Below are 10,051 nucleotides of genomic sequence, written 5' to 3'. Positions count from 1 at the left end.
AGGGGGAGAGTCATTTATTTGGGGGTAGAGGCAGAAGAAGAAGGGAGCTATCCAGCTGCTTAGATTTTTCTGAGTGGAATGAGGGCAGCTGGCTTCAAGACGTGAATCTGGGTCCCCACAGCAACAGGGCAATTGTGATTGGACCAGGAGCGTTTTATTGAAGCACCGTTTTCTACTAAGTCTTACCCCAAGCTAAGCAGGTTCAAGGTTACATTGGAAGTAACACTGTCTGGAATATTTAAGGGCACAAAACTGAACTGACATGCAGGCAGGCGACGACAAGCAGCGTGAAGCCAGGCTAGGAGCTGAGGCTCAATTCACAAAGAGTGAGCGGGTGAACTCAATGTAGTCGAAGGCTGTGGGGAGCTCGCGGCCCTTGCCATCCACGTAGGGCTTCATGTGGGAGACGCAGTAGTCCGCTTGTTCCCGAGTCAGGTTCTGAGGGAAAAGATGGCACCTTCAGCCCAGCTACCCCTGCACTATGATAGGGATGGGGGGAGCCTGACTTCAATTCCCCTAGGGTTCAGGGAAGGTCCTGGAGTAGCATAGTTTGTGCCTGACTGCTAACCTAAAGGTTGGTGGTTTGGACCCACCCAGCAGTACCATGGAAAAAAAAGCTTGCTGATCTGTTTCCATTAAGATCACAGCCAAGAAAACCGTGTGTCTACACAATGAGATGTGAAGCTCTCAAAGTCTCCTGTTAGTTTCCATGAGCCAGAATTGACAGCGACCCTGTGTGTGTGTCAGAGTAGAAATGTGCTCCACAGGGTTTTCAAGGCTGGGACCTTTCAGAAGCACACTGCCAGGCCTGTCGTCTGACGCAGTTCTGAGTGGGTTTGAAGCACCAACCTTTCAGCTCGTAGTCGAGTGCTTAACCCATTCACATCACCCAGGGGACTCCTAAGGAGCAGTTCTACTCTGCAACATACGGGGTTGCCATTAGCTGGAACTGACTAGTCAACAACACATTTTGGGAAGAACCATGTGCTCGGCATTCATACCCCAACTGGGTGTAAAGACCACATCTACTAGCAGTTACGGTTCCTCAGCCAACTATCAAGTTTCATTTATAAATGAGAATAAAACTCACCCCAGGGTGGTTTGAGATAGATGGAGTGAGCGATACGTTTTAAGCACTCAGTCTAGGGTACGGCTTAAAATGGGGTTGTTACTCTAGCACTGCTACTGATTCACAGGCAACCTTCGGCTTTAGTTTTCAAAGGGAAGCCTCCCAACAGAAAAGGGAAGGTCTTGAAAAAACCCTTATTCTAAACCACTTCCCAAGCCCCAGAGCCACCTACCTGGTATAACTCCTCCTTGGTCACATACGGCTTTCCCTCTGAGCTGAGGGCACGGAAGGCGCTCTCGATTTCCTCGCTGGACTTGACATTCTCAGTTTCCCGGCTGATCATGAAAGCCATGTATTCTTGCAGGGAAACATGGCCATCCCTGGGAGAGGGGCAAACAAGTGGAGTGAGCAGGGAGGACAGAGGAGGAGCCACGGGCAGAGGATTCTTCCAGCACCTTCCCTGCAGCACACCTGTTTGGATCCACGGTGTCTAGGATTGCTTCAAACTCAGGATCGGGTTCCCCTTCCTCCACCATGGGCAGGTCATAGCCCAGGGAGCGCAGGCAGGATTTGAACTCCTGATGGTTCAGCCTACCAGACTTGTCCTTGTCAAAGTGTCTGCAGCACAAACCAAAGGCAGCTCAGCACCCGGGCCTGCTGCTGAGCCCACCCCACCCTGCCCCCGGGAGGACCTGGGCTACTCACTTAAACATCATGCTGAACTCCTTGAGGGCCTCCTCGGTCACACCTGTTGTGTTCCTGGAAGGAAAAGCTGAATTAGGGACCAGGTGCTCACCCTGCACAGCAATGACACATTCGTTTCTCATGCGCCAGGTCTTCATTGACTGCTGGCCTCTGGGATGACCTCGACAGGTGGCTGAGCCCTTGCTGCCCGCCCAGGTACCTGGCCTGGATCTGCTGCTCCAGGTTGTGCTGCATGCGCATGCCCAGCTGGTCCAGCTGGTCCCACTGCTGGGCCAGGCCCACGGTGCTGTGCTCCGTGTACTTGTTGTCCAGGATAAGTGCTTCCTCCATGGCGGCCCCCAGGTCCTCAATCTTCTTGAGCTGACTCCTCATGGCTCGAATCTCCTGGTGTTTGCGCTGCAGGGGTGAGAGCAGAGCTGCGTGGGACAGGGACTCTTGCCTTAGCCACCAGGCCTAAGTGCCTGCTCAACTCACTCCTCAGTGTCCTCACACCCAGCCTGAGACCTGCACGGCCAGACGTGTGGCTGCTGACTACAGGGGACAAGGCAGGTGGGAGTGAAGGTAAATCCAGAACAGCCTCACACCACAGGGATACTTTCAACGTATTGAGTCACAACCCAGAGGGTAGACTTGCCAGGGAGACAGCACATACTGAAGCCAAAAGGAGCCTCTTCACAAGTAAGACAAATGTTAAAGGCTTTCTTTAAAATGATGGGATCCCAGGCTGCTTTAAGCTGAGGAAAAAGAGGTAACTGACCAGCCATCTCATTCCTCTGACAGGCGGGCCTGCCTGGGGAGGGAGTTGGGGGGTTGTGTGAAGGGTCTTGCTGGGCCACAAGCCCGATGGCACTCACTTTGGTAGCTTCAAGCTGGGATTCGAGGGTCCCTGACTCTTCCACCATGCAGGACCTAAACACAGAAGCACAGTGAGAACATGGCCTGATCACAACAGATCAAGACCTCCAATAACTACCTCTCAGATACACAATGCCTGGCAATCTCCAGTCCCTTTTATTAAGGAACATAAACCTTGGGTGCTGTTGGCTATCTTTTCCTAACTGGCCTGTGAGCCAAAGAGAGCAGGGAACATTTCCTCATTTCAGGCAGGAAGCTGCTGTCAGATGTGGCAAGCCACCTGCCCAAGGGCAACTGGTGAGCCAGGGTTGAGCTCCACCCAGCCTGTTCCCTGCTACCAGCAGGACCCAGTTTCTGATGTGGCTCCTCGGGTCCAGCCAGGGTGACGTGTCTGGCCCAAGCTAGGCCCTCAAAGGGTGATCCAGAAATTAAGTTCCCCCATGGGAACAGAGAGCTGTAGGCTTGATAGCATACCCTCTGTGCACCATGGGGGAGAGTAAGGCACTCCGTCTAACCGTGACACCCAAAACGCAGAGGCCTTAGGCAGGAGAGGCTGACAACCTGACAGCCACCCCTGAAACCCCTGGAGTCTCCTTGCAGGTCCCTGAGGAGGGGAGCCACATTCTAGGGTGAATGACAGCAATGGCAGGGGGCAGTGCAATCAGATGACCCCTCAGGGTGCTAAGAGATCATGACCAGATTTGGGTTTTGAAAGTGGTACTTAATCAGCTCTGCCCAAAGAGGAGATGGCTTTGGCTAAGCCCTGGGATTCATGTTCCATAATCGAGAGACAACCAGGGCCAGGGATCCTGTCCAGGGCCAAGTTCTAGAGAGCAGGTAGGCTCTGGGGAGCCGCCATCTTCCCAACATAACAGTGCGAGGCCACAAGTGAACAAAAGGCTACCAGTGAACAGCGACACAAACAAGTTGGGGTTATCCTGCAAGGACAAGTTCACATTGTACTCATGTCCTTGGAATTTTAGCCCAGCCTCCCCTGTACCCACCTTTCCCCCAGTTCTACCCTTTTAAAGCCCAGTGAGCCAGGGTTAGCTCTGAAATTTCCCCAAGTTCAAAGTGCTCTAGCAAGGCAAGGCACCGGGCTTCCTCCTACCCCAACAGATCAGACTCACAGTCACGCCATGTCCCCAAGGGAAAAGCACACCCCCAGAATCTGGGGGCAGGAAGCTGGGTGCCGGTGCAGTGGGAGGAGGACAGACCCCTCCTTCCCAAGCGGCTGAGGGCGGTGGGTTAGTCAGAAAGCGGAGCCGCCTGGGGAAGTCAAGAGTGCATTGGTAAAACCACAGTGAGATAAGAAGAGAAATAAGAGGAGAAAAACCTTCCAGACAGATCATCCCCAACTTCATACTGATAGACACGAATGACCCGACGATACGCTATGCTAGTCAAAGAAAAGAAACCAAATGAATACACCAAAGGGGAGGGGGCAAGAGCACACTGAGACAGACACATGCCACAAGGTCCAAGCTGGCAGTGCACAGGAGACGGCTACCCTGCACCCAGGCAGTATGTGGTGGGAGACCCAAGGGCTGGCCTGGGAGGGCAGGCAGCATTGGGCAGCTCACGCTGGGGCTGGGCAAGATGGGACAGGGCTTGGAAGGAGCCACGGGAAATTGGGAGCATGGCATCTCATGGAGATAGACCAAGACCAGAAGACACAGCCATGGGGCTGAGGAGGAGAGCCGAGGGCCAGGGTGTCTTGGGGCCTCCGACTTTCTTAGAAATCACAGTCTCCGTTCCCTACTGCTCTGCCTTTAGTGTGTAGAGTCTGGTTGGTTTGGACATAATTTTCCCATCACCACCATTAAATGCTTGATTTACTCTCTGCAAACCCGTAGAGATGCTAGCCGAAGCCACTGTAGTCCCACCACCACTGGCCTCTTGAATCACAGAGAGGGGTCTTACAGTGGGCTTCAGCGAGAATGCAAAGGTGGCCGACCAGGACTTAGGAGGGACAGCCCTGCTCCGCTCTGCTGGCCGGCTCCTCCAAGCCCTGTCTCCGTCACGTGCATTCCATCTTCTGTTGGGGCCAACAGCACTTATTCTCTCGCCCCCAGGAAAGCCAGGAGAGAGCCTGTGTGGGGCGCTGGGGCTGGGGTCAACATACAGCTCTTTCTGTCAGCTGTGGACTGACTGCACCCAGCCTGAGCCCCTAAACCCTGCTGTCTAGTTTCATGCCCACTGATCACGTAGTGCTAAATATGATCCCTCTGGACATGCTAGGGAAGTAGAGGCAAAAATGCCAATATAATCATAATGGCTGAAGAAGCTTAAGGACTCCCAGAGGCTTCGGACCCCACCTCTGCCCCCTTGCATGATCACACACCCTACCCAACGAGAAGCCTTGGAATCTGAGCAGAAAAGCAGGAGTGGCTCCCCTCCCCAGACTGCAGGCTCTGTCAGGGACAGTGGGCTGTGGGGCAAGACACACACTCTTTGTAGGGTGACAGGGATGGAGAGGGCATGGGGCGGGGCTGGGACTGCACAGGCCGAGGGAAGTGCAGCCGGCCCTGGGTAGGAAGGCCCATCCTGGAATTCTCTGCAAGCCAGGCCACAGGGGGGACGGAGGGACAAGCACACAAGACACCACCACACCATGAGCCCAGAAAATAAAAAGACGATATTAACCCATCGAGGAGATACGTTCTGTGGCGATGACATCCAAGCAGCCGTAAGATGAGGGTGGTGTCCAGGGAAGCAGCAATCAGGAGGTGGGGGATAAGAAGACACAAGGCAAAACCAAGAACATCAGTACCCATATACTGCATTCAACCCTTGTACGATCTGTCACTGGGTTGCTCTGGGAGCTCACCGTGGGCCAAGCACAGTCCCACACAGCCCAGGATATCTAGCTACATAACCTTTGGGGACATGCATCTTTCAAGAACGCTGCTTTGACTCTACCCACCCCTTCCAGCTGCACAGCCAGACCAGACTGTGCTCCTAACCCTTCTTTATTCCAAGCATGCCTTCTGGTTAAGACACTACATCCTGGAGCTTGCGGTGACACCGTGTCCCCCTCTCATCAAGTCTGGAGCTGGATGCCTGGGGGCTCAGCCCCAGGGACCAGAGCGCTCCCCAGGCCTGAGCACAGTAGGGACCTGTTGCCTGCCCCCCAAGGCCTCTGCAGGGGCTGGGCACCTGGTCTCTTGGATCCACTGGTGGAAGGCGTTGGCATGCTGGGCAAACTCCTGGCGCAGCTTGTCATTCTCCTCTTGCCGGCGCTGCTCCTTCTGCAGCTCCAGCTCCCTTTCCTAACGACAAAAGGGAGGCAAATGCTGCATACTCCTTTGCAGATGGGCTTGGGATGGAGATGGTTTTACCCTTAAGAACTGACTGGCTGGCTTTAAAATTTGAGAGGGGCAGGAACTAAATTTTTTGAAGTTGAACAAGAATCATTTGTGGGTTAACCTCAACCCAAAGATGATATGGGAAGGAGTCTGGGAGACATTAACTGAGCTCAGAAGATTTAACAGCTCTCTTTGCTCACAACCCCAGGGAAGACATGGAGGGGAAGTGACAGATCACAGTCAAGCAGTGAGTTGCTATGAATGGTAACTGACATGAATGGTAACTTCTGATACACAAGACCAAGGTTTTTTCCTTCCCCTCCACTTACTCCTAAGTCTTGTCATCCTTCAGCAAGAAGGGGCTTCTCAGACAAGGGGCCCCAGGCTGACAGCTCTGAGCAGGAGTGGAGTACAGAATGGATGGGGAGCAGGGAAGAAGGTGCACCTTGATGATTTTCTGCAGGTTCCTCCAGGTCTCCTCCAAGGCCTCCATGGTAAACCAGGTGTAGGGGTTGGAGGCCACGCGGAAGCTCTTGATCTGGCGGTCCAGCTCAGCCAGCTGGTTGAAGTCGGCTTGGGCTGAGCTGAGGGAGGAGCGGAAGGCGTCATGGGCCTCACGCAAGGCTTTGATTTCTTCCAGGGAGTTGCAGCGCACTGGGTCTGTTAAATCTTCCTCTGCATTTTCAAACCAGCTGTTGAAGGCAGAAGCCTTTTTGGCAAAGGTCAGGAAGAGGTCCTCCACCTGAAAGTAGAGGAGACACTGATTTAAGAGAGCTGCTAGGGTTGGACTTACCTTCCTTGGGCAGGAAGGCGGGTGGTGGGCGTGCTGAAAGGCAAAGGGTAGCTCAGAGGGCATCAGAGGTGAGTATGGTGCGCTAGTTGCTGGGCTCTGTTCCTTTTTCCCACTCCCACTTCTGTACATCCTCACCAACCTTTCTTCCCTTTCTACCTTTTGCCCCCTGGTACATGCAAATTGTCTGTCCTGTGTGCTTCTGAATAGCAACTTCATGAAAGCAAAGGTCCCATTTGCCCTGTTCAGACCGTTTTGCTGAGTTGCTTCTTAACAGAATGGTGGCAGATCACAGCAAACAGAAGCTGGGATTGCCTTCCCTGTGCTTTGGGCCAGCTGAGCTTTCCTGGTCCCATCCTCACCTTGCGGAAATGACTCTGAGCCTCCAGCAGTTTCTTCTTCCGTGTGGCTGAGTTGGCCAGAAGCTGGCTCCACCTTTTCATGAGGGAGGCATGCCGGGCCTCGATGGCCTTTGACTGAATGTGCTTGGCGGCCAGCAGCTGATCTTTGAGGGCAGTGATGTTGGCAATACCTTCTTGCTGGAAGGCCTGCAGGCCAGCATCAAACGTTTCCTGGAGCAAGGAGGGATAAGCCAGTTTGCAGTGATTGCAATGAAACTAGAACTTACTCCTCCTAGGTGCACGGCTCAGAATGGCACCATCTGTCCACTTACAGTCCCCACCTTTTCCTGACACCTGCCCACTTTTCTGCACCACCTGCATCACCCCTGCAGATGACTGCAGCAGGCTCCTTCTGGTCTCCTGCTCTCGGCCTTGCGTCTTCCGCCCCAGCATCGCAGGCTCTAGGCAGGATGGGCGCCCTAACCACACAGGCTCTCTACTCCTCCAGGCATTTGAACACCCTGCAGGCCACATGCCCAGCCTCTTCTGACCAGTTCCAGCTTATCCTTCATGGTTTAGCTTAGATGTCATCTCCTCTGGGAAGACTTTCCTGATCAGCCCTCTCCTGCTGACGAATGAGCCAGACGCCTCCTCCGAGTGAGGTCCACAGAGCTTTCTGCCTTGCTCATCCCTGTGAGCGCCCACCACAGTGTAGCATAAAGGCCTGGCTACTTGCTTCCCCAGTTAGTCTGGAAGCTCCCTGAGGATCAGGACTGTGTCTTATTCACACTATCTCTAGTGCCTTGCATAAAATAGTCAAATATCTCAATGAAAGATGCTGACCATCATTTGTCTAGCAGGAAATACTATTTGAATACATTTCAATCAATAAACAGATTGGCCACAACTCACTTGTTTGGTAAGAAGAGTCTGGACAGAAGACAGATCTCGGCCATAGTCATCTGTCTTCAAGCTGTTCTCCTTTTCGCCTAGAAAACCAAGCACGAAAAATACACCATCCCTTCTCAGTATAGTGAGATTAAAACAAACAAAAAAGCTGGGGTAAACTATGATTTTGTTTACATTTAAACCCCAGTGTCACTAACAGCAGTCTCTGATCTCACACTCGCTGGCCCCTCCCCGCATCCAGGCCTTGTTCTGCACCCGTGCCATGAAAAGGCTGGAAAGTACTGTCCCGGAAGCCTTCTAGGCTGTCCTAAATGTGGTTCAGTCGCTACTTATGTAAAAGCAACCACTAAGGACAAGTGGGTCCTGGTATCAGGATCTAGTTCTTCCTCACCAAGGAGCTGGATTATAGCCTTGACTCGTGTAGCTAATGGGGCAGTTCTGAGTCTGGTCCCCTTTGGTGTGCCCGTTTTGTTTGTGTAGTGATGTCTGCTACTTTCAGTATTTTGTCAGCCCTAGTGTTGGCCCTGTGCCAAGCACTGCTGTGGCCCTGGCTCTCTGGCCTCAGGACACTGCCTTCTAGCTGGTGGCCAGTGGTCTGCCCTGGTTGGTAGCAGGGTTCTCAAATAATGCCTACAACTCGTCAGTTTCTTCTCTGCGGAAGAAAACCAACTGCATGGGAAACTGACAAATTTTGGCTCTGGGAACAATATTCCTGGCCTGGAGGAACAAGAAACGTCAGGCCTTGCTGAAACAGTGCTTACCAATCCAGGACTCCACCACGTCAGCCTTCCAATTGAACTGAAGGAAGGCAGAGTTCTCATCAAGTTTTGCCTTCCTTTGGGCTGCAGCTTTCTCCAGGTCAGATACTTTCCCATTTAAGCCCTTCATCTTTGAAGAGATGTTCTCCTCGTGGTGATTGTTCTAGGCCATGAAGAGAAGCACAAGCACTGGTCAGCCTTACCTCCTGCTACAGTGGCTCCATCTCTGCTTTGCCCTCCCTGGGAAAGCTGTCACTTTCTCTAAGACGGGCCGTTTGCTCCCCTGTCCACTGCCAGGGGGAGAATAATAGGCAAAACTTCTTTAAGAGCAACAAAGAGTAAAAGCCTTAAAAAGACGAGCACCTTCTGTACTGGCGATTCTACTTCTAGGAATCTATACTAAAGAAATACTGAGGAATGTGCTCAAATGTTAAGTTATAATGACGTAATCATTAGTATTATTTTTGACAGCAGCAGCAAACTGGAAAACATAATCAGTTAAATAAAAATCTGTACATCCAAACTGGCTACTATACATATGAAATAAAAACAATGGTTCAAAAAAATGTTTTGACAGTGTGGATATCGAAAACTGTTGAGCCTCAAACACTGATTCAGTCTTGGTGAAGTCTATTTAAAAACACTGACCGTAAGTTACAATAATTTAAAGAAAAATTTGGAGAGGGAACAAAGAATGCTGAGCCGTGTGTTACTGAGAAGAAAATACTAGGCTCTTTGCCAGCAGGTTGAAGAATATTCACAAACCAGTTATCTCCTAGGTTTAAACAGAGAACACTACGCAGGTGTGTGGGGGGTGGTGGGTTGGAGGGGGGTCATATCTATGGCTACATTTAGATCTGTACATAACGTGCACCTGAAATTAGTTTCTTGTTAGTTTATTTACGATAAGGACAAGGATAAAAACCTCTCCAGTGAACATTTTTTAAAACTACATTGCTACCTCCTATGGAGCAAAAACCTAACGTCGTACGTACACTTACTGAGTACATATTCTGTGATGAGAAATTTCATTACTCATTATGTTTGTTATAGGAAATTATACTTGTTAAAATGTTTGTCTTGCAGCATGAAGTTTATGCTGGTGATTAATTCGTGAGTGCTGGCTGAACTACACTTAGTGCTGAACTTCAATCTGTAAGCAAGCTGACTACACCTGCGGGTAGGAAGACCCTTTATTTGTTGCTTTCTCCCTAAAGGGCTGTTTGAATGAAGTAAACCTTGTGATTCTAACAGATACAGTGTCCTGTATAGCGACCAGATCTTTGATAATTTTATAGAGCAGTATAATTCTATAA

The 10,051-nt window shown here is 51.3% G+C and overlaps 1 protein-coding gene across 5 annotated transcripts in view; it reads right to left on the bottom strand.

Annotated features, from left to right (window-relative positions):
* Position 1: 1 nt before the first annotated feature.
* The window catches only part of SPTAN1 (spectrin alpha, non-erythrocytic 1), a 61,602-nt gene continuing 51,552 nt past the window's right edge, over positions 2-10,051 (bottom strand). For 2 of the 5 annotated variants that reach the window (XM_004375724.1, XM_004375725.1), the window contains 12 exons: positions 8,739-8,898; positions 7,981-8,057; positions 7,090-7,299; positions 6,383-6,679; positions 5,789-5,901; positions 5,276-5,293; positions 2,629-2,683; positions 1,974-2,170; positions 1,775-1,828; positions 1,541-1,687; positions 1,302-1,449; positions 36-438 (listed from right to left, as the gene is read on the bottom strand). In XM_004375724.1, the coding sequence (XP_004375781.1) occupies positions 313-438; positions 1,302-1,449; positions 1,541-1,687; positions 1,775-1,828; positions 1,974-2,170; positions 2,629-2,683; positions 5,276-5,293; positions 5,789-5,901; positions 6,383-6,679; positions 7,090-7,299; positions 7,981-8,057; positions 8,739-8,898 (1,602 nt within the window). In that variant the 3' untranslated portion in view covers positions 36-312. Of the gene's footprint in view, positions 439-1,301; positions 1,450-1,540; positions 1,688-1,774; positions 1,829-1,973; positions 2,171-2,628; positions 2,684-5,275; positions 5,294-5,788; positions 5,902-6,382; positions 6,680-7,089; positions 7,300-7,980; positions 8,058-8,738; positions 8,899-10,051 lie in introns of all 5 variants that reach the window. The other 3 variants (XM_023730777.1, XM_023730776.1, XM_004375723.2) reach the window with 2 other exon arrangements.

This window comes from Trichechus manatus, unplaced genomic scaffold, assembly GCF_000243295.1.
Source record: "Trichechus manatus latirostris isolate Lorelei unplaced genomic scaffold, TriManLat1.0 scaffold00038, whole genome shotgun sequence".
NCBI lineage: Eukaryota > Metazoa > Chordata > Mammalia > Sirenia > Trichechidae > Trichechus > Trichechus manatus.
The sequence above is the reverse complement of the archived record's forward strand: the minus strand, read 5'-3'. Positions and strand labels throughout refer to the sequence as shown.